Consider the following 26,088-nt stretch of genomic DNA (forward strand, 5'->3'; position numbering starts at 1 on the left):
AAAATAAAATGTATTCAGTTAAAAAGCATGGTTAAAATATGGCTAGCTGTGGAAGAAGCAACATTCAGTTAGTTAAAATGTATGAGATTGAAATCAGTTGGATTCATTAATGATAAATATATAAACCTGGTTATTGTGTATTTAAAGCCCATTCAGTTTATTAGTACGATTACAGAAATCTTACCTGTTTCTTACCGCTTTCACAAATATGCATCACATTAAGTTTATTAGTTTACGTTAAAACTGTAATCCAAAATAGATGGGATTTTTAATGCAATTTATTTGAATGTACACTACATCTGTGTCATATCGGGTATCGGCATTTAATGTATCGACATTAAACGTTAATTTGTGCAGCTCATTTTCTGTATTTTTACATTTAATTATATTTGTTGCAACACTTAAACTTCTTTAAAAACACAAAAAAAATTATAACACTGTTAAATGTAATTATTTTTCATACTGTACATTATGATGTGGTGCCTAAATTAACATGTAGCATTTAAATTCACTTCATGTAGTATTTTATTTGAAATGTATTATTACAAAATATCACATTTTAATATTGTCAATTTATCAGTTATCGCCTATAACATAAAATCATATTTAGACATTAATTGTCACTTATCATTATCGGCCAGAATTTTTAATATCGGTGCATCCCAAAGTACAATACAGTCCCAGAAAAGCATTCGAAATTAAGGTTGGGTCTGTTCACACAGAGCACGTTCTGGATGCGTTTATCAAAGTTGTATTACATTTAACTTCTTAAAAACGTGGCTCTCGTGGATTGAAATTCAAAACAAATTCTCAGAGACGCGATGCAACAGCAAAGACAATAAAAAAAAAACATGCAGACAAACCGCAAGAATACACACTACGTGAACGGCCCTAAAGTCTCCTGAAAACTGAGGAACTACAGCATTCAAATTTGCTTTCCGCACAGTATGTTTGGTTGCTGCCAGATTTGCATAATTCTTGCAGCAAAGCCAGCCGTGAAAATTGACACCTTCAGAGGGCGCTGTTCATTCTGAGTGAATTCACCCTGAATGTTTCCTAGGGCTCAGGCTCAATCTTAAGGGATTCTGTCCACCGAAGCATTCATGTATAATATGATTGTTGGGTATTTTATGTCAGTTTTCATGATCTAGCTGAGCACTGGAGTAAGTCAGATATCAGTGTTAAGCTGGATACACATTCACTGACAAAGGCCACTGGAAAATCTCACTTCACGCAGGGGTGTTATGTCGTGAAAAGCAAGGGTTGAGTTTTAGAGATTGAAAATCTTATTTAATACAGTAATTACTCAAAATACTAGTAGCTGAAGTCCATTCGTGATGTTTCTGTTGTTAACTTTCCACGGGATGAGGGAAAACCGGCCATTCCTGCCAGCCCTTCAGTGCCGTGACCATCAAGTTTGAGACACCGCGGTGTTCATTTAAAAACAGTCCCGTGTTCATCCAATCAAATCAAACTTCTCGGATGTTTGAGGCCACAGAAAGAGCCGGGCTTCTTGCGTCTCCTCTTGAAAACGTCCAATCGCGCAGAAGCACGGGCCGCCGCACACATGAACAGGACACACTTGAGTGTTCACTCGACTGGCTGAAATTCAGGTCTTGCTGCTCTGTGTGACGGGCACTTTAACTCCTTTCTGTCCAGTAGCTGTGAAGGACAGAAAGAGAAAGGAGAGATGATATTTAATGATGGACAGAAGGTGAATTCAAGTAACAGAGAACTAAAGCAATACTCTAACCCTTGTGCTGTGCTGAGAATCCTTTACCTAATTTGGTTTTACCCAAGCGGCAACCTCCCTGTCTCTCTCTCTTGAAACCAACACGGAAGTGAATTAAACGGCAATTCATCGACTGGCCACTTGAGGCTGGCTGCAAAAGTGAGTCAAATCTGTATCTCCCCCATGTTAAAATGCCCACCTTTACAGCAGAAAAAAACACGTTTACAGCCTGGTGCAAAAAGTGGCTTTGGTCTATAAAGCTAATTTTGCCCTTCATGACAACTGTGAGGGGGTGAATTTTTTTATAACTCATCCGTTTACATTATATTAAGCCTTAAATTTCTGCATAATTAAGGGTGTCCACTTTTGAGTGGCAGGTGGATTCCCGCTGCTGTGGTCCTTAGTCATCATTAGCCGTTTGTCTGCTGTCTGTTAGCCGTCACGTTACCTCAGCTCATTGTCTGACTGTAAAAATAAATAAATTTGGGAGTGACGTGCTACCAAGATGGCGACCGTCGGCCACGCCCACTTTAGGCTTCAAAAACGGTCTTCAGAAACCTACGGGTGACGTCACGGACACTACGTCCATATTTTTTTACAGTCTATGGTTTTACCTTTTAAATTGCTTGTAAATCTCTTATAATGATATATCATTGAAAAGAATTCTCTTGCTGAATAAAAGTATTCATTTCTCTCCCTGCCCTCACAGGTCACTTTCACATTGTACTCATTGCTTGTGATACGTGGTACGCTTCCTCTCTTTAACATTAGTATCACCGTGAGAAAATGTGTTCCCACCAACCAAACCTACTGAACTCTAAACCCACTGAAAACATGTAATGAGAAAACAGCCTAAGCCACAAGTTTCTTTTGAGAGGTATGAACCTCACCCAGTCTGTACTTCTCCTTAGCTTCAGTCCGCTCTTTTGCATCGAAGTACCAGACGGTGATGGCATAGCTGTGGGAAGAGAGAGATCATTACATTCACAATTGAGAGGGGTCAGACAGTCTGACTAGTGTGTATTGATCTGATGAACTCGAGACTGATATGGAGTTTGATATGTGCAGAGTCATGTGGATAACTGAGGTCAAAGCACAGAAAGGGTTAAGTCAACACTAGTAGAGCGGCTGGTTTGTTTATTCCTGGCTCTGTTCTACCGGCACGAGCGCACAAACTGAAACGACGGCCGCTTACACTCAGGAAGCACGCACTTCCTGTGCCCCACCTCGGCCCCCAGCTGCGATTTTGCTTGATACACACCTACCCTCATCCGAAATCTCGAATAATGTAAAACGCAAACGGCAATTGTTTTACTACACCAAAAATATATGGCGTTTAATTTGTTTCATCAAACTCATTTCAAGACAAACCCTCTTCCTGAGGAAGTGGTGTTTCAGGTGTGGTGTTTATGGAGCAGGATCAAATCAAACCGTAGTGTTTGTAGTGGTGGGAGAACAATGGTGGTGGAAGACTAGGGGACGGGGTCAGATGAGTGCACTAACATGCACACGTTTTGAGAAAGATCACAGTATAATAGATGAGAGGTTATAAGAACTAGAACTGTGGTTGTTGCCACATGACGTTTTACAACCTGAACCAGCGTTGCATTATTAATTGTGAAAAGATCACGATCTTGATTCAAACACCCATGCGATCTTATTCGTAAATGACAATGATTTAGCTATACGTCTATAAAACCTTTGACAAGTACGATCTCAGCTAACATTCAGATCTGCGTTGGCACTGCCGCTGTCCCAGAGAGAGCAGTTGTCATGTTTAGGTGTGAAACAGCTTCACAAACAGTCTTTCGAACAGCACAGTATCATTATTTCTGTCTTACAATATTTAGAATTATCACAGAAGTACTGGGATAAAAGTTTATATTTCAGATATCTACCATAGTGATCAAAATAGAGCAAATCACGTTTTGAAAGTAACGACGCTTCAAATAAAGATTTTATGTATCACTTACATTGTTACACCAGTAGGTGGCGACAAGTTAAATGTTTTTATTTGTCAATTAATCATTAAGAGATTCGTTCAAAAATGCTGATTTATCCAGTAATGAAACGAGTGAAGTCTTTATGAGTGAGTCATTCAAGATATTCGTTAAAAATGCTGATTCATCCAGCAATAAAACAAGTGTAGACTTTAGCTGTGTCCCGGAGGCTGCATCCTTCAAAGGCCACAAGGGTCGGCCCGAACGTTGTTTAATGGGACAGTCTAGCCTACGGAGGATTATTCGATTTTCATTATTTAATCATAATTAGCATTATGATAACGACAGCTGTACCACCCTGACATTTTTGACTCAATTCCCCAAAATACTTTTAATTAATAAACTGAAAATATGACCATCACAGAGGAGGTGTATTCAAGTCATTGTACCAGTGTTGTCAGTGTGAGTGAGTATCTCTGTGTGTGTGTGTGTGTGTTTTAAGCAGTGTTTACTCACCGGGTGGCAAAAGCTGGTTTCACCTCATGTGGATTCCGGCGATCTGACCAGAAAATGAGCAGACGGTCAAAGAGAGGCTCGATGTTGGCAACAACATTACGACCCTCGGGGTAGATCTGCAATACACCTCCATGAACCTGGGAAAACAGATGGGTAAGAGAAGACTCTCCTCCTGACTGATCAAGTCACAGTAAGAATAAACACAGCATACCTTCACATCCCAGTCCTTGTTCAGATAGTAGATGCAGGTTATGCAGCGTCCGTCACCGTTGGGATTGTCCACATGTCGAACATATCCTGTTCCGTTGCCAGGGTAACATGCCACCATGGCCTGGTCGTACAGAAGAAAGGATTTAGGAAACATTAGATTTAGGGGTGATAAACTGTTAAATGAGGACATTTCATGGCATTATCCATGGCCCAGGTATTAAAATCCACTCCAATCACAAGCAGACAACACTAAAATCAGTGCGTTTTGAAAAAGCGGTGTGATCTGATCACTCGAATACACATTCAGAAGCGATATGGCCACATGGTTTAAATGCTAAAAGGACCGCCTACTCACATTACATGTAATAATTGTAACAAAACAGGGGTTTTCATCTATCTGGAACATAAGTAACTGATAAACACCTATATAAACTTATGAATACCTATATGAATATTAACTGTTTTTAACTGTAACTTTGACTCATTTCAGGTTTTGATGTTGACAAGCTATGCTAATGTGTCCTGATGCAAAAACAGCAAAGGACTGCTTACTCACATAACACGTAATAATAAAAAAGGCACATAAATAACATTCGTTTTTAACATTTTAACTGTAATGTTGACTTCTGTAGGTTTCATACAAAAGACATTTTGACTATGACAAGCTAGCTGTTATTCACCATAGCACCTTAGCACACATCCATAGCTCTATAAGAGATAGACAGATGATAGATAGGCTAGATAGATAGATAGATAGATAGATAGATAGATAGATAGATAGATAGATAGATAGATAGGTGGTCAGACAGACAATTGGATAGATATATTCATATTAATTCTAAGTTGTTTCGGAGGATCTCTAAAATGTGATAATTGTTTTTATCTCTTATCCAGTAATCTCAATAACAACTGTTCTTGGTGTTGGAATGATAAAGCTGTTCTGAGGCACCTGCCAAAGGTCACACACACACACACACACACACGCTTATAAATAGCACGCACAGTATGGTATACATCTACACAGAGCAACCCACCGTCCACAGCCTGCCATTATCACTGCTGGTTATAAGGGTTTATGACCGCAATTCAGGGTGATGAATGACATGCCAACCACTTATGGTAATGTGAAATAAGATACATAAGCTTCTTTCATAACAGACACTTGACACAGCTTAAAATAAACATTTATATGAGGGTCAATCATGTAACGCTCCTTTTTTGGTGTCTAGACCGATTACTTTAAAAAAATTATTATAAACAATCATTAAAATATACTAATGTAAAAACACTTTAAAAAACAAAAATGAATATTGGAGCTGTGCCGAAGCGCTGCATGTTGCCTCAGGTCATGCTTGTGATGACATGTACCAAGATTCATCCCAATACGCTAAAGGGTTGCAGAGATTTAACCTAGAATCAATTTGGGTGTGCTCTTCGTCAAATCTGTCTGTGCGTTATTCGGGATTAGCTGAGTTTATGAAAAAGCTTTTAATAAGTCTTTGCCATCACAGTCTGAAGAGGATCTGAGCCGATTTTGGTGAAATCTGATGAACACTCTAGTTTGAGAAAGTAGTTTTTTGGAAAATTCAAAGTGGAATAAAGATTTTCAGGCTCAATCGTGCAATTGAGCAAAGGAATCAGAGGGAAATTAATTTTGTTTCTAGTCTTTACGATTCAAAAGTTATTAGCATAAACGTAGTGCAACTTTAGACAGTTGTTTGCGCTAGTGGGATTGAATTAGAGACTCCAAAATTGCTGTGGTTAATGATGAGATTGTGCTCTATTTGCTTGCCAAAATTCATCATTTTCCCACAAGGCTGCCATGGGTTATAACAGGTTTTGTGTTGTACAAACAGATACAATAGGCTCAGCCCCTAACTGAGCAACACGACTGTTTTCAACATTAATAATACTAAATGTTTCACGGGCAGCAAATCATCATATAAGAATGATTTCTGAAGGATCATGTGACACTGAAGACTGGAGTAATGATGCTGAAAATTCAGCTTTGCATCACAGGAATAAGTCACACTTTAAAATACATTAAAACAGCTATTTTAAATTGTAATAATATTTCACAATATCACTGTTTTTCTATATTTTTGATCAAACAACACACGCTTTATTGAGAATAAGATGAGAATAATAACTTACCAAAAATACAAAATCAAAACCTCCCCAACCCAAACTTTTGAATGGTAGTGTATATAAGTAAGATTATAATTAGATTATACGAATATATTTTTGAATGAGCGTAGTTTAGTTCACATGCTTTGACATGTGGAGCTGCGGCTCTCATACGGGCGATGGCAGTTCGAAATTTGGCTCTACCATTTCCTGATCCCCACCCCCCAATCACTTCCCATCCTCTTTTGACTGTCATTCCTGATAAAAGGAACAACAAACCACCGACAGCATCTGGCTTGGCTTCTGTAGAGCTCAGTTTTGGCACAACTGCTGCTGTGGATGATCCGAGGCATTCCTGGGCCTGGATGATGATGGGGGAGATGGTAACGGCTCGGTTTCAGCGTGCGAGTCATCAGGGTGCACTGTTAGCTGCCGGCTCTCTGATATGGTCAGCACTTTATCAAACCCCAGAGAGAAACCTCCTCCTGACCCTTATCACTGCATCACAGTGTGGCAGTAAACAGTAAACACGACATGTGTCACGTGGGTTAAACAGGAGCGCGTGGACGGGCGGCAGAAGGGGCTTGTTCAGGGGTATGCTCTCCGGCAACAGGTTTGTTTGACAATCCACAATAGTGATTGTGCACTTTTCTTAAAAGGATAGTTCACCCAAAATGATCATTCTGCCAGTGTTCACTCACCCTCATGTCGTTCCAAACCTGTACGACTTTATTTCTTCTGCAGAATACAAAATAAGATAGTATGAAGAATGTTGGTAACCAAAGTTGGTTTTGGTGACCATTGTACTGAGACTGAGAGAAAAAAATTTTATTTTATGTTCCACAGAAAAAAAGAAAGTCAAACAGTTAGGGAACGACATGAGTAAATGATGACTTTTTGGGCATAAATGACAATGCAATTTTTAAACTAGCCTTTATTTTAAAAAAAATTACTTTAGTGATTACACTAAATTAATATTAAATTGGCAGTGGAAATTTGCAATAACATATAGGGCCAGATTTACTAACAGCTTGCACCAGCACAAACCCTCTTTTGCCGTTAAAAAACAACTGTCTGGATTTACTAAAGATACACAGTGAAAAATTAGCACTGAAAAGGCGTGGACACAGTTATTTTTGCAGATGACCTTATTGCATTTGCATTTGTAGGAGTTTCTCTTTCAGATGCAAATTTTATGGGAGGAGAGTTTTTAAATGAATCACACAAGGTGATTTACTAAGGTTTGCGCTAGTCAATTTACTGGTATTTGCGCCATTATTTACCAACCAAAAAAGTACATCTTAAACCAATCTGGTAGATTGCGTTGGTCATTATGGAAATGATCCCCTGTGTCTGTGTTCTTTAATTTGCGTGTCGTCAGTAGATCACACGCAGAACTTTCAACTCTCATCAGCGCTGTTTTAGAATTGTACTCTCACGCTAATTTGCCCTGTTTAGTAAATCTGCCCCATAGGCTCCAAGAATATTTTAAAATTTGCATTTTATTTTAAAGGGATATTTCACTGCTGGAAAGATGTTGGAAATTGGGTCATTTATGTAGTAGAAATGTGAAATTATTTTAGAAGTTGGTGCCTTCTAGACTGAGAAAAGCCAGAAAATGTATTTTTGGCTCATGTGGATGAAAGACAACAGCTCCCAGAATGCACTTGCTTCGCTGCCCTACGAGGACACTCCCAAGCCACGCCTACCGGTTACAGAGGGCAGTGTCGGAAGAAATGATACAACTAGGCCACAAGTCGACTCGAAACTGAAAAGACGCCGTTTTATCGTGAGATCCCCCTATGGGCGGGTTGAAGACATGCGGAACGAGCTCCTCCTACTGGCTGTAGTCTCTCGCCTCTGGCCCAAAAAGCCTCTGATGATGCTAAATGACGATTTTTGCGTCATGAGAGTTTTTTTTTCAGACACACAATACAGAAATCTCTCGTCTCAGGGGGACATGAGGGAGGGAAGCACGGTCATTCGAAAATACTACCGGGTTTCTGATACAAAGCTTAATGCTAATCGGTGAAGTATCCCTTTAAGTATTTTTTCCTATAATGGATTTTTATTTGCACTGATAAAAAAAAATTCCACTGGCCCCACTTAAAAAATTTAGTTTTTAGTATATTTTATGTTCCAGAGATAGATGACTACACTGACTACATACATAATACATTAGACAAAAAGGTGTATGTGTGGAATCTTTTCAAGAATGTGCAACATTTGGCCTAAAACAGCACAGAAGTTAAAAAAAATCATACTTTTGCCATGTTGATTAGAAGTCTTATCATCAGGTTACACATGGTTTGTAAATTTGATGACCACAGATAGCAGTCTAGAGCTGCTTTGTTATGAGAGAAGCCAAGTTATAATCTAGTCAGAGTAGAGGACACAACCGCCACTGGCAGACCGAAGGGTTCACAGGAAGCCAACTATGACACCCAAATTGAACAGATATTGTGCAGAGCAGAGAAATAAACAAATTATCCAATTAAGAGGAACAGCTAAATGCCCCAAAACACTAGAGCACTCTCATCAGTGTCGCAGTGCATTGTGCAAGCAGCTTTACTGCCAACAATCAAACACACGCAATTAAAGAGTCTGTCTCGCAACTTATTTAGCATTACGAAATCTGATTCATTCTAGTCAAATGATTGATTCTGATGGTTCATGGAAATAAATTGTTTCACAATCCACTGACTCACATAATGAGTCAATGCCAATGCAATGCAATGCAAAAAACCACATTCAGTGTTACGCAAGTTCTAGCTAACAAGATGCACAATTCCCACAAGAGACTTAGGGTCAAGTTTAAAGGCAAGACAATCTAAAACAAAACATTTCAAATTAACTGATGTCATGATGTCGTATTTTATGAGCTATTTGATATTCTTTGGTTGTTTTATGATAAACAGGCAACGGCTCCTTTAAAACAATATTGTTTTGATCATGTAAGGTTCTTTCATGCCTTGATAGTCAGGTAGATACTGAGCACAGAGTGTGCTGAGATAAAATAGTGTAAACCTGATGATGAGAGGGTGGAGGATAAGTAGGACATGGGGGTTAGATAAGGACACACACACTCCAGAACCCACACACACACACTAGGACATCAGGACTACAACAACAAATTCACAATACAAGCTAGAAGACATTAAAATGGATTTTGACTTATTGACCATGTTTTACATGCACATCATTCAGGTTCATATTCTAAATAATAAAAGAAAAGCGATTGAAATGTTTGTGTGTAATCCATGTAATTGGCATATTCTCAATAAACTAGTGCCAAATTTAGACTGAAAATGTGACGCAGTGACAGAAGCGCTTCTGAGCTGGCATATAGGTGTCTTTACACAGACTGTCTAATGCTGCTCAGAGGTGGAATAAATGCATTTACACACACATTTCTACTGTATACTTTGATACTAGAGGCTGAGGTGGGTTAGATCAGGCATAATTTGGTCTGTCTTTTATGCAGCATTATGTCTTTACACAGAATTTTGAGCAGGCACAGAGCGGCCTTAACTCGCCTTCAGCATTTTCTGCAATTCTCTTGCCATTTTATGCCATACATTAATTGTTTTGTAACTCATTTATATCTTTATCAATAACACATAAGAGTGTGATGAATTGCACAATGTAGGTCACAAGACACTAAAATCAGCTTGCGTATACTGAAAAAAAAGAAGAAAAAAAAGATTTATGAATGATTTTCAAATTCATTCTGCTAGAACCCAATGTTTATAAAAACTCTCGTCCTCAATATAATCTCCTTCTCAGTCTGTACATGCACAGGTATAAATGAATATTCGCCCTTGTGTTTAAAAACTGCACTTTCATGACAAACTTAAGTACACTTTTTAAAAGTACATTTTGTAATAATGACAAATTAAAACTTTTCTTCTAAAGTGCAGTTTAAATCATTATGTTTTAATAGTCTTTTGAGATGCTTTAAAGAAGTACACTTGTTTGGATGTTACGACTAAAATACTAAAGCACATGTAAAGTACTTGATTAAAATTTTAACTTTAGTGTGTTATTAAATATTGCATTTAAAGTGAATATATTGTAAATGTTTCAGTAGAAATTACATTAAAATATATGCTATTTTACCATAAATGTCTGTCAGTATATTCAGTAGTAAACTTTAACCATATTTCACAGACAATGGAATTATAAAATTGCATTCATAATTTATATATGGACTTAAGTACTTCACAAGTGGGTCAGAAAACCACTCTAAAGTTCAGCTAAATGCATTTAATATAAATTTAAATAAACAAAAAATACATTTAATTCCAATTCACATTCATTCACACTTAAGTATATCCTTTTAAATTATATTATTTCAGTAAAGTACACATTTTAAAAGTATATTAAAGTGTACTTTTTTTTTTGCAAGGGCAGTTCTAGTAATATTGTGATGTTTACATGAACTCAATGTTCAAAATTCTGATTAATGCAGTCATACGCCAGTTCTAGAAACCAGAATATTGAATTAGTCTAGCTGTGTCATTCGGGTTAATGCATTTATATGATACTTACATAATCAAAATATTACCAAATTCTGATTAATACATGCATTTGTCACCAGAATATTGGTGTTATCTGTACCTACAATTTCCAAAATATTTCCATCTTCAGTTTATGTCAGTGTTGTGTGGAAGGAAATGTTGGAACTCCACTGTATCGCTGCATTCTTCACTGCAGAGGATAAGATGCGGATACATCATTTCCTCTCTACACCTCTCTTCTATTACTCTACTGCAATTGTCCCAGCCAAAGACTTATTAGTATCTTAACAAACATGAGAACTAAGTCCATTCCTCAATAGCAAACATTTCATATTTGAGTCTAGACAAGAGTTTGGAAATCTTATCATTTTTTTTTTTCTAAATGCAAAGTGTATTGTCCACTTATGTCAAACAGGTCAACTAAATCAAATCACTGAAATGAATACATTACATACAAACAGTAACATGATTTTAACATTTTCTTAAATCGATATTTCAACCAAAACTTGTCATCATGTACTCAAAACATGACATTCTTTCTTCAGTGGAAAACAAAAGAAGATTTTTTTTGCCCCTACAATGAAAGTCAGATGTCACTAAACATTTGGCTATTAATCAAATCTTTTGTGTCCCACAGAATAAAGAAAGGTTTGGCAAGACATATGGGTGAGTAAATGAAAGAATTTTAATTTTGGGGTGAAATATCAATATTTTTAAAAAGAGGAGTGTTTGTTTGCTCATGCAAGACTCGCAACCTCAATTCTAGAGTGTTGTGGATGGTTGCTAGGGCACTGCTATGCGGTTGCTAAGGCACAGTAGTTTTCAGATTATTGCTATATGTTACACTAGGTGGGTGGTTACTTACTCATCTTGACAGTTTATTTTGCAATAATGACTGGCTTAGAGAATCGAGAATGATCTATTATTATATTAATGCACAGATAAACACGAGTTAATGTATGACTCATGAAGAACTAAACCATTAATTCATGATTACCACATCAGCAACTAATAAAGTCGATCAGATTAATAGATGAAGGAATCGCTATTAATTAAATGTGTCATGATGTATTAATTCCTTAACAACATATAGTATTAACTAATAGTGTAAATTAATGTGTTAATTACCACAATGGGTAGAAGATATGTATTTCAACTTTCAGTTGTCTGATTTAATTAATCATTAGCAAATGGTTTGGAAATATATCATTATACTATACATTTACTTGTTGAGGCACATGACTAATAACTCATTAGTCATTAGATTTTTTCAGCTTTTTCTTCAAAGCGTTGCCTTTTTTATGAAACTTACCCACATTCAATTCATTTTGATAATGAAAGAATGCATGAAGCTAGAATAAAACAATTTTTTTGTGATATATTGCATGTTCAGATATTCATACAACAAAATACTCTGGGGGCCATTACATTTTTGTGAAAATGATCAAAAATCGCTGGCTGGAAACGTTTTTAAAAAATGCTATGGGGAAAGAGTTAATTAACACTTAGTTAACACTGTTAAGGAATTAATACATGATGACACATTTAATTAATAGCGATTCCTTAATCTATTAATCTGACAGACGCTTTATTAGTTGCTGATGTGGTAATCATCATTAATGAATGGTTTAGTTCTTCATGAGTCATACATTAACTCATGATTATCTGTGCATTAGTTAAGCATGAAGATCTATCTATCTATCTATCTATCTATCTGTTTTTCACTTGCTGTGGCATCTTTGCCTCAAGCTCCCCATAATATCTGACTGTATAAAGTGGATGAATGCAAAAGAGGCAATACTCTGTGCTGGTGATATCGTGTTTGTCTGGTACGAGCACACGTTACTCTCTCTGGGAGGGGCATGAGAGATGCCATGTGGCTGGAACACGCTGTTCCCTCAGCTTTATCCTCTGCCACGTTGTCCCGAGATCGAATGGTTTCTATGTGTACGAGAATTAAACCAAGGTCGTTCTCTGAAAGCTCTGGTTTAGAGAGAAAGAAAGCTGGGCTTGGACACCCACACTCTCTCTCTTGCAGTATTAACATGCTACGTGTCTTGTTTCCAGGGCAACAGCGAGAGAAATATTTTGGCCAACTAAAAGGTAAAGGGTCTAATAAGGCTCGGGAGAGGAGATGGAGAGGAAAAATAACTAATGGGAGGGTTGATTAAGGACAATCAGAGCACTGGAGAGAAGAGGAGGGAGTTGTGTGTCCACTGAGGAATAGAGACGTGAGATAAGAGTCTTTCTAATGCAATGGGAAATGCTGCAACTGGCTTTATCACTTTAAATTTACATAACCTCGCTGTAACTGGTTTGACGTATTTCTAATAAAATCCTAATAGTGCTCTCACTCTAAAATTCCCTAAATTATTTGGGCTGCAACAACTAATTAATAATGATAATGAACATATTGAGTGCATTCAAATATGTAGCAACACGCTGATAATCATCAGCTCATAATAAACACACCATAATACAAGTAATCTGTGTTTACATGCATTTTTTATCCGGTTTTGATGTCAAAACCTAAACATACATGTACACACTGAATTAGCCACTAGAATTAAGACTTTATTCATGGTTTTGGCCTAAAAGCTTCTGTATGTGTGAGCTTTACACAATTAAAAAACACTGTTTAAGGCATTTTCATGACCTTAAACATTATGGTGTTATTGTGTATAAACGCTGTAAGATTGCAAACACATTCATTAATATTAATACGTTTAATAGCGTCTTTCAAGAACCCAATGACACCATACATTATGTTGAGAGATACAGATATATAGTAAGGATACAACAAGATAAACAGGCAGACAGACAGTAATCATAAAACATATGAGACAATAACCAAAGTAAGCATGGATCTAAAATTGAAAGTAGATAATAACAAAAATGAGTTTTTAGATCAGTTAATTGATTAGTCAGGTATGTACTTGGGGTTTATATTGTAATGTTTATATATTAAACATTACTTTCACAAAATGTACAAAAACATTGTTTTTGTGGAATAACATGATTTTGATAAATGATGGATGTTAGTTTATTTCCACCACCGTTCAAAGGTTTGGGGTCAGTAAGATTTGTTTTCCCCAAGAAATTAATATATTTTTATTTAGCAAGGACACATTAATATGATCAGAAGTGACAGTAAAAACATTTATAAATAAGCATCACGATTACCACAAAAATATTAAGCAGCACAACTGTTTTCTGCATTGATAATAATAATAAATGTTTCCTGAGCAGCAAATCATCATATCTGACTGATTTCTGAAGGATCATGTGACACTGAAGACTGGAGTAATGATGCTGAAAATTCAGCTTTGATCACAGAAATGAATTGCATTTTAAAATATATTAAAATAGAAAAGAAATCATACTATTTCACAGAACTTTTACTGTTTCTACACTACTTTTTATCAAATAAATGCAGCCTTGGTGAGCATAAGTGACTTCTTTCAAAAACATTACAAATCTTTTTTCCCCCACCACTTTATTTTATCTAATCGAACAGATGATCAATTGAAACCTCAAACAGACCTCAAACATTGCTAAGATGTTTCTGTAAATGCCTATTTCACAAATCACTGCACGAAACTGCACATTGAAACATTGTTTGAAGGATAGCATTGAAAAAGATGAACAAACAAACAAACAAAAGATCAACCGATTATCAGAAGTTGCAGCACCGCCAAATCTCAAGCCTCAAACGTTCCTGCAAGATGTTTTCATGACCCACTTGCAAAAGTATGCGAACGCCGCAGTGCTCGCGTTCCCATTCCACGGGTTGAGCAACGAGATTTATCCTTCAGACGTAAACATATGACTGAACACATGTGCAAAGTCGCACGTCAACATTGGCTTCTCAAACGGCAATCTTTCACTGGCGTTTCCTATATGACATAATGTACATGCTCTTAAAAGCCGCAATGAGAGGAAAACGCTCAAGACTAATCCAGTGTTCCCATCGCCGCCGATTAAAAAATATTCCCTGCAGATTAAGGATGGCGTGAGGACAGTGACTGCAGTCTGACCGATCTGACCCACCAAACAGGAGCCTGTCCTCACTCAATCACACTGCAGTAAAGACATGCTGACACCGTCCTGTCCTGAGATTCACTAAAAGGTCATCCAGATCAGGTTTCTAACCACAACAGCAATGGACAGGCGGTGATTACAATAATAATGTCCACGTGGTCCTGAGCTGTAGTCTGGCTTTACATTCATGACACTCCAGCAGCAAGAAAACTACTGCGCATTCAATAAGCTACGTATATACAAGACTTAATTCTTAATAATAAGCTAAATTATTTGAAAAAGTTCAGCTAGAATGGAGAATATACCTGTACACTACCGGTCAGAAGTTTGGAGTAATTACAATTTTGAAATATTTTTTGAAAGAAGTCTCTTATGCTCACCAATGCGGCATTTATTTGATTAAAATACAGTACAAACAGTAATATCGTGAAAAATGATTACAATTTAAAATACAGTAGTCAACATTTGAAACCATTCATCAAAGTTATGCATGAATTTTGAACAATACCCGTTCTTGTCTCTTTGATGAACTTTGATGAACTTTTTTGATCCTGTTTTCTATTTTATTATATTTTAAAATGTAATTTATACCTGTGACGGCAAAGTTGAATTTTCAGCATCATTCCTCCAGTCTTCAGTGTCACATGATCCTTCAGAAATCATTCTAATATTTGCTGGTTAATTGCTATCAGTTATTATTGGAGCTCAATTATTAATAATGTTTCTTATTATTATCATCAGTGTTGGAAACAAGTTTTTTGCTTATGTGGAATCAGTGACTTTTTCAGGATTTGATTTGCATAGAATTGGATTTCTATTCAGATTTTAAATTGAATAGAAAGTTCAAAAGAACAGCATTTCTGTTTTCTCTTTTGTATCATTCTTCACTGGAACTTTTGATCTTATTTATTTCAAAAGATAAATCTTATACTTACTGTACCCCAAACTTTTGAATGGTAGTGTATCACATTTTCCACAGAAATATGAAGCAACATGGATGATAATTAGAAAATGTCTCTTGAGCAGAAAATCATCATATTAGAACGATTTCTGAAGGATCGTGTGACACTGAAGACTGGAGTAATGATGATGAATAAATTACATTTTAAAATATATTCAAATAGACAACAATTATATTTCACAATATTACTGTCTGTACTGTATTTTTGATCCAATAAAAGCAGTCTTTTTCATAAGAGACTTGTTTCTAAATCGGGAGTGTACATGTTTTCTTACCACAGCAGGAAGATCTCATACCATTGGACTGTGGTTTGACCTGGCAAGCTCAAATAACCGAACCTGCGTCATATGGGCAGTCTTGCTCTGACGCGCTGACAGGACTGATGCGGCACCCTGCTCAGATACGGGTCAATGTTCACACACAACCTGAGCAATGCAAATATTCCTTACAATCAGAAACTCTCAGATTAACTTGACAATAAAGGAAATCCTCGTTTTCAGATCCAGGGTCTGTAAATACGTATACATCTGATAATCAGATACTGTCTCACGCACACAATGAACAAACTGTGTATACAAGCACGCACACAAGCACTGCACCTTAATAGTGGCGGTAAGAATATGTTGTTTGTATATGGGCTGGAGATAGAGACTGACAGAGGAGTCTTCAAAGCCAGAGAAACACTGATCTGGGATCTGATAAAACTGCATTTCTCAGGCTGCTAGTTGAGAACAGTGACACAGTGAGAAACACAACAGACAGAGAGAGAGAGAGTATCTTGTCTGATACACCCAACCACAACTTCCTGAATGCAGGTTTGCATTGCGGATGTGCTTGCCAGTTTTGACCTTGAAGCTATAGCATCTAATGATACTGGTATATATTGATAAAGGCGAGACCGGGGTAAGTTTTCACACGTAGATGTTGATAGATTTCAGTAACTATGAAGGCATGGTGGAATTTCAATGAAATTTCATCCAGCAAAAAAAGGTTAATTGTCAATAGTGTAGCGGTGCACGATTCACACAGAAGTCACTTTCATATCAAACAGCTTTCTGTTGGTCAACGCGACGAATTAGCGTGAAAAACTTGAACTGGATACGAAATCTGTGTGGGGAACTTGCACGAAATTGCAGATCGCATCGACTCCTATTGAAATGACTGGTTTTGTTCATGACTGAACCTTAAGGTTTTGAATGAACTGAAATCAAATTTATTTAAATATCACTTTTCACAATACACATTGTTTCAAAGCAGTTTTACAGAAAACCATAATGTTAATGCTTTTAGTGCTGACAAATCAATTAATCTCATGATTCGCATCTAACATAAAAGTTTGTAAATATATAATGTTTTTTATATATATATATATATATATATATACACTGTATACACACTTAAGTACAATCAACTTGGATGTTTAAGTCATTTCAAATTAAATTACATTAAACTGACTTTAAAAATGAGTTGAATCTTGAATAACTTATAAACATACATAACATATTTTGGTGAGTTAAAGCAAGGTAAAAACATATGTTGTCAACTTATTGATCATATAATTTTTTACGGTATATTATATGAGATTAATCACTATTTATCGATTTAACAGCACTAGTTTTATGCCTTATAGTTGAGAGCAGTTTACATTTTGCGATGATACAAGCAGTTATACAATCATCTGAAATTTGGTACAGAAGATGTTGGGTAAACCTGTGAGCACAATAAAAACAACACTGTTCAAGACATTATTAGACGTTAACAAGGATGTTTTCAGGTCTTTTCAAAGCAGTATGTAAGGTCGGGGCAAGTTGTCACACGCTGTGGCTGAAAAGCTTGCTGTATGGCAAGTTAAACTGTGACAACTTACCCCCACTATTTTATAAATAAACTGTATCTTAAATTGAAAAGTTAAATTTCTTTTTTGCAGCCAAGACTTTTTTTGAAGACATTTTGAGTTCCACAAATAACGTTTCTATTAACAGTTCTTAAAAGAACCATGTTTTCTTAAGGTGATGATACACAGGACAACTTTTTGGGCAATGTTGCGGACACTGTTGCCATCAACGGGCAACCAGATGAGACACGGGGCCCACGACCTATCTAAATTATCCAGATAGAAATGTATTGCCCATTTTCAATGGGAAAGTGCCCAAGCAACAATAACTCGGCAAGATTGCCCAGCAACATTGCTCAAAAAGTGTGAAGAATAATTCAATAATCTGAATAACCCTTTTCCACTGCAAATAATCTTTTGTGCAATGGAAACTTTCAATGTATCATAAGTTACTCATGGAACCATTCCAATAAGGAACCTCTATTTTAAAGAGTGAAGAAAGAAAGTCATTCAGTTTTGGAAACGACATGAGGGTGAGTAGATGCAAACAGAATCTTCATTTTTAAGTGTGCGAGCACTCACCTTTGTGCGGCCATTGATGACATAATCCCCCAGCTGCCCACTGGCCGCGCTGCGCATGATGGCCTCATCGATGTGAGCCATGAGGACTCCGATGTTCTCGCAGCCCGGCTCGTTGCCTTCCACCCAGGCGATCTGGTCTCCACGGATGTTCTTAGAGGGGATGCTCTTTTGGCTGACTAACTGGCCGCCTCTGAACTTTCCGCTGTGATTTAGCGTCTCCACTTCCTCCAGAACCCTACCGCCCAGTCGATCGCCCAGGAAGGTATCTTTGACGCAAATGCCGTAGTACTTCATGCAGGGAACTATGTACTGCTGAGCCATGTGCTCTGGGGAACAGCCTGCACTGGTGGCCACCACAGGTGCCGCCAATCGAAACGCAGCCTGCCCCGGGGCCGCATGGTTCGTTACAGCTTTGTGCCCGTTGTGATGGACCCAACTGGGGGATGACAGGGAGCTGTTGTTGTGTTGGTGATTGGCTGCAAGGGGAGCAACAGCCTGTGTGCTTTTACTTGAGTCCGTTCTAAGGCCAATTTCAAACCTCCTCCTTTTGCATTCAAGCGAAGGAGAGTCCGGTCCATTGGGCGTTTCAGAGGACCCCGTTCCAGGACAACCACTATGGGCCCCAAAGTCTCTGTTTTCCTCATCTTTTCTCCTCTGGTGCTGGACTTGTCTGAATCGCACATCTCCACAAGGTCTTTTTGAAGTCCTGTCCAAAGTCCTGTCCCCGTGAGAAGCGTGGCCCCCATGGGGGGTCTCTACAAGTCCATTCGGATGCGAACACCCGCTTTGCTTCTGCGCAGGGACATCTTGATAACTTCCTTCAGCTGTAGGTGAAGGGGACACCGCTCCTCCACCATTATATAAAGGCAACCCACTCTTTAACTCCTTCAAAAGCGTGACCCCGGATCCAGATATAGACGCACGTCCAGCCAGCAGTTCCTCCGCAGTGGTCGCGTTCAGACCCATTATATTTACAGCGCGAGACTCACAACAGCCATTGGCGACTCTCTCTTGCGGTGAACAGATACTCTCGCGCCCGTGTGCATTTAAAAGGTCCGTGTTTTCCAGTCTCTCCATGTCATGACGTCTACTCCTGGATGCTCACGTAGCTCACGTACAATCCTCATTTTCTGCAGAATCGGCTCTGCTCATGCCTGCCTAGCGGCGCTGTTTTAAACTTCCACTGTTCAACACGAATACTGTACTTTCCTTAGTTGTTTAATACAGAATTGACCATTAACTATTTTCCATGGCTGTTTATTCCCAGAGCACGGGGTTATGAGCGTCTGAAGACAGAGAGTAACACTTATCACTTAAACATTCATAGACACGTTCAAACGGACACGTATCGTAAATCTGCCCTGTCACACTCTGTAATTTTAATGGCCTATATGTCAACCACATGTATTATGGAAAAAATAAACGTAGTGTAATGAAACAATGAATAAAATTAATTCGGTTGAAGCTGACAGAAATCCATTTATCTTCAGAACAAAGTCCAGACATTCTTCATAAACTTACCTACAATAAAAACGATCAATTAAATAATGACGTGTATGGCCTACAACAAATGACAAATATTAAAATAATTATAGGCTAAACAAGATATGATTAAAAATGGTTTAATAAAATGTATGTAGCCTAATGAAATAAATGTAGGCTAGCCTAGATGAAAAACAGGATAAAACCTACTCTAGTGTTCATAATATGGCTCATATAGCCTAAATCTTTCATTTTGATTATACGTCAGGATACTGAATTAACGGACAAATGGGGACAAAGTTTAAACGCCAAAAGCTTAATATAATTAACGCTCTACAATATAGTTTTAACCAAAATAATAAGTAATAAAAAACTATTTTTCAGCTGTAAGTGAAAAGAATATTAAACCAGTGAAATGATCGGGCATCCAATTCATTAGTTTAATACTTAAATATGTAAGCTTGTAGTCTATATACCATCAATGGTAAGCTGTTAAATATTTAAGCCGTCTGTTCATAAAGTTAAATCAAAACCTTAAATACAAAGACTGAAACGAAAAATAGGCGTAGGCTATTTTAGACAAGTGTAGGCTACTTACCTCTATATGATAAAGTCACTATAGACCAGCCGCGATTGTACTGAATTTCCGGTGTTCTCTCGTCCATATCCAACACAAGCTCATTTCAGATGAAACAAATAATTAAAACAACGTTTTCACAGACAACACTGTAATTTCTGCCAATACAATCCTTGCTGAACAAAGAGTAAGTAGGCTTCGTATCTGATTTAACACTGTGCGGGTAGCGAAATTACTCAATCTACTATGGCCGAAACCGAACTCATTAATATTAATTTACGATGCTCTTGAAGCATCCAATCAGGCAACCTAATTAATATTCATGAGCCCAGTTTTCGCCATAGTAGGATTAGTAAACTCGTTTCCGGGTGTGATAGCGCGCCCCTCCCTCGCCTTCTCTCTCTCCATGAGCCGCTCTGTCAATTACACGTGCGCACATTCGCATCACGTGACCCTGAGCTCCACAATAACAACAGTGGCTCACAAGAGTGTCAATCAATATATGATTAGTTCAGATGCAAAAGCCTCTAAGTGCCATCTGAAATTTTCTTCTAGAATGGTCATTTTTATCAAGCTCGTACATTTAAGTTCAGTAATTTCACTTAAATGGCAATGAAAATTACCTATTAATTGTCATTTAAGTGAAATTACTGAACTTAAATGTACGAGCTTGATAAAAATTATCATTCTAGAAGAAAATTTCAGATGGCACTTAGAGGCTTTTGCATCTGAACTCTTCATATAGACATATAGCCGAAATAAAAATGAAATTATTATTTCTATAGAGGATAAATTATAACAATTTCTGTTTGAATTATTATCATGGACCATTACTTTATGGGCATTTCTTCTGACAATATTATGTCCCACTTTTATTCAGTTATTTATTTAGGCTATTTTAAATCTCTTTTAGGGCGTGAAATTGTAAAGTCGATGTCCCTAACTTGTAAAACTCTTTGACGTATTTTAAAGAGTCGTGAGCTTCACATACAAATCCAGCGTTTAGTTGATCATGATAAGCACTCATTCATTGTCACAGTTGTAAACACAATGGCTTTCTTCTTCTTCCATGAAGGGTTTTGGTGTCACAACGGCCATAAAAGAATGCAACACATGTGTCAGATGACAACTTCAAAACTCCCGAAGTGTTTCCAATTTTGTGTGCCATATTAAAGTCTCTTTAAGGCAAGTCATTTCCATAGACAGTAAAAGAAATGGACACAGCGACCCCATTGGATTCAACGGAGAAAAGTGAAGTCAATTAGAAGCTCTTACTTCCTGATGGCTGAGCGTACTGCGCAGACTCAAACTGAGCTTGACGACGTAGATGTGACGTGAGCAACCCGTCTGTCTTCTAGTAGCTGTGCCAAGAGAAATCTGAATCATTCCCTTCCGAAACTTGCAGAGACGGAGAGTGTGAGTAGGAGGTGTCCATGAGCTAGGAGCAGGAGCAACTTTTGCTAAGTATTCTGATTCATTATTTTGTCATTTTTCCTCCACGTCCCCCCGATTGCCCGCGAGCTTCTCCTCCTGTCCATACGGTAATTTCTCTACTGTGCGACAGAGAGTCGCGTGGTTATGACGCAATCGTTAGCCTATTTTTACGAAAACTGCTTCTACGGGGCCATAACGTAAGATACAAGGTAATGGAGCCTTTTATACATTGTCGTGTTTCTTTAGAAATAAACAATGGACAAATGGAGTCTTTAAACGCCTCAGATGTAAAGTTATTCGCTGTCAAAGTGACGCCAAAATGAATGGGAGTCAATGGCATGCTAACAGCAGGTGGGGGTCTGCTAATCAATGGCGGCGCCCGGGGAAGCTTCATTTTTTTCTGAAGGATTACCCCCTTGGTCATTTCACTCGGCGGCCATCTTTGAAACGCCCCTTGGGCTGCTGTTTCAGTCACGCAATACAGCTCCTATCTCCTTGAATGGGGAAACATCAAATTCTCCAAAGGTGTTCACCAAGCTTATGATTAAATTTCATATTTGAAATCACCAATTAATACTGACAACTGTTTAAAACATTTACTTTCTATACGCTTAAATCATGACAAAACCACCCAGCATTTTTCAGGCTGGACCAGCCAATGTACATGTGTAGCAACCGGAGCTTCGAACAGCAGCTGCAGTGACGCAATGACTTTACCAATTGGTGATTGGCTCTTTTATTTAGAAGGCGGGACTTATTCCGCCATATTGCATGTTGCACTTTCCCCCATTCATAGCTATTATTCATTGTAATATGTCTTTATACTTCTAAAGTCTTTGGCCAAATGCATCAGACGTTCAGCCAACGGTTTGTGGGCATGACGTCTGAGGCTAAGGTCCCATTAACATTCTTTTTTTTTTTTTTTTTTTTTTTTTTGGAAACTTTTTATCACGCACTCATCATTTATTGTTCTTACTTTTAATGACTTTTATGTCTCCAGACTTTCAGTCTTGAAGTATGAAAATTAAGAATATAAAATAAAAAGATATAGAGATATTTAATTATATAATTTATTTTATTTCGTACTCAAATGCAGAAGCTCACCAAGTTCACCAAGTCTGAAAAGCAGTTATTTGTGGCATTACTAAAACAACTCCCACACAAGCCCTTAGCAAATACGCACACACACACACACACACACACACACACACACACACACACACACACACACACACACACACACACACACACACACACTCTCTCTTTCTCTCTCTTTTCTCGTACCCTTCTAAAGTAACTAGATGACTCATTCTTCTCTATCCACTAATAGGCCTTACAGTAATCTAGTAGTCACTGACATTCCCGGCAATACAATGCAGGTCATCATCACTTTCTTGATCTAGGGTGTCTGAAACATGAAAACTCCAAGAACAAACCCTTTTATCAAATTTTGTTATGTTTGGTCATATTGGTAAACAGTAAAACAGAATAAACAGCCTGGAAGCAATAAAAACAAATTATTAAAATCCATGTACACAACAGATGAAAGAGATGTGCACTTAACTAACAGTAGCTAAAATATCACACATTTCTAAACAAACAACATATGGGCATTTTCAGACATTTTAAGTATAGTCAACTTTAAAGCCACAGTATGGAATTTTTCTCCACTAGGGGTCGCTAGCCTCTTTACAATAACAAAGGCATAGTTTGATGACGCAACATTTGCTAAGAATTATGGATGTTGTCGTCAACGTCAAGCCGGCCGATCTAATAATGTTTATGGATGAGTGAATACATCGATGTTTTTATCATGACTATGATATGAAGCAGTTCGGGACTGCTAAGAGACAGCTATCAGCTCCACACGCGACACGATCCCGCGGATATAAAAGGAATATGGACATTTCATTCTACCGAACTACACGCAAGAGCAGAATTACAACTCACAGGTCAGTTTATTGGTCAAATTTAACTTGTGAGGTAACGCAGCGCTGTTTCATTGGTCTAACATTAGCCTACACTAGCACACTAAACTGCATTTGAATGTGTTGAAATGTATGTGTTAGTCTGTCTGTATGAGACTAGCAGTAAGCAAGATCAACATTAGAATAACATACAGATCATATTCTAACATTTTATCATTGTTGAACTATATAACATTGATTAGTTTTATGTAAATGTGCTCACCTGTTTAATAAAGTACATGTAGGAGCAGTCGAAGTCTCGGACGTGGAGCTCTCGTTTATATACTGTCTATGGGAGCTCTCGGCATCTCGAAAACACCGCGCTGATATTGATTCTCGTTTTAGTTCTCCTTTTTTATCCAAAGTCTGCTTGCCATGGTCCATAATGTTTGAACGAAACAACAACAGCGTGCAAATAGACATTGCGAACTCCACAGTTGTCTGCGTCTGTCGCTTTGGTTACTATCAGAGGGCCCTGCTCATAGCTCTGGTTACCATGGCAGCACGAGCGGAAATCATAGGCGGAAACCAGGGACAACGCGGATATGACGCCATTGACTGTGACAAAACGGAAATAAAGAAACGTGCCGTGTCTAAAAATTTAATTAAAATTTCTTCTGGTTTGAAAGTTGTTGGAAACAGTCGGGATAATGTAAGTACACAACTAAAAAAAATATATAACATAGATATAGTGATTTTTGCTAATTTTAAAGCAAAAAAGTTACATATTGTGCCTTTAAGTTAGCTACTTTTTCATGGATAATGGTCTAAATTCTTTTATTGGTTATGATTTGGTCTATTGGGCAAAATATCTGTTTTCATGTTTGTTTATGCTAATAAAAGACATGGTCATGGTGAAGCAAACAGATATGAAGGACATTCATATCATGAATATTGTATGGTTTGTTTGCCTGCTTTCTGTCACATACACTTATCTTCATGCTGTTTTTATAGCAGGATAACAAAACCAATGCCAAGGTCATGGCTCTCTTGCAGCTGGACGCTGAAGAGTGCCGAATGCACGTCTACATTTTCACTCAACTGTTAAGTTGGAATATAGTTTTAATACACCATATTAATATTTTTTAGTTATTTACATTAGTCTTTAAGCACATTAAACTGCTTGTGAACAAATTTCCAGTTTGAAATGTTTGAAATGCAATATACATATATATATATATTGCATTTCAAACATTTCAAACTGGAAATTAGTTGGAAATAATATATATATATATATATATATATATATATATATATATATATATATATATATATATATATATATATATATATATAGGTAAAAATGACATTAACCCTTTCATGCATGAATTATGACAACCTCAGTCGGGATTTTTTCCCTATGTGTTTTTATTGCTCTTATCAGAACATGAGGATGTGATTCCATCAAAGATCTGGTGAAGGCACAACTCTGTGGAAAACGCTGATGCTCCCTCCAGTCCAGAGTATATGTTAGTATAAGTTAGTAACATGCATTATGTAATCAGATTACTTTTTGATGTAACGAGTAAAGTAACGCATTACAAGTTAGTAACATGCATTGTGTAATCATATTACTTTTTTGATGTGACAAGTAAAGCAATGCATTACAAGTAACATGCATTATGTAATCAGATTACTTTTTTGATGTAACGGGTAGACTAAATTAAACCATTACAAGTAGCATGTATTATGTTATCAGATTTCTTTTTGATGTAATGAGTAAAGCCAGTGGCGTAGGTTTGATTTTGAAATTGGTGGGGACGGGGACATCAATATAAATATATTTTAAATTTTGATCGAAATTATTGCTAAGGATATATCAGTGTCACTGGATATTGGTAGGGACACGTCCCTAGCGTCCCTACTAAATTCTATGCCCCTGAGTAAAGCAATGCATTACAAGTAACATGCATTACGTAATCGGATTACTTTTTTGATGTAATGAGTAAATTAACACATTACAAGTAACATGTATTATGTAATCAGTTTACTTTTTTGATGCAACGAGTAAAGCAACGCATTACAAGTAACGTGCATTACGGAGTCAATTACTTTTTGACGTAACTGTAAATTACATTCTAATAACACAAATACATTTATTTACTACCAAAAAAAGTTACTGCAGATTATGTATTTTCAAGAACAACAGTCACAGTAATAGTATG

General features: G+C 37.3%; 1 protein-coding gene across 1 annotated transcript; it reads right to left on the reverse strand.

The window, feature by feature from the left end:
• Nucleotides 1-507: 507 nt before the first annotated feature.
• egln2 (egl-9 family hypoxia-inducible factor 2) lies at nt 508-20,793 on the reverse strand. The gene is made up of 6 exons (XM_084125808.1): nt 20,544-20,793; nt 18,464-19,749; nt 4,400-4,519; nt 4,189-4,325; nt 2,623-2,690; nt 508-1,662 (listed from the first exon to the last, which is right to left on the reverse strand). Exons 2-6 carry the CDS (start codon nt 19,538-19,540, stop codon nt 1,610-1,612), a joined length of 1,455 nt encoding a protein of 484 aa, XP_083981934.1. The 5' UTR covers nt 19,541-19,749; nt 20,544-20,793; the 3' UTR covers nt 508-1,609.
• Nucleotides 20,794-26,088: the final 5,295 nt, after the last annotated feature.

Source organism: Abramis brama, assembly GCF_963993115.1.
Source record: "Abramis brama genome assembly, chromosome: 10".
Classification (NCBI taxonomy): Eukaryota; Metazoa; Chordata; class Actinopteri; order Cypriniformes; family Leuciscidae; genus Abramis; species Abramis brama.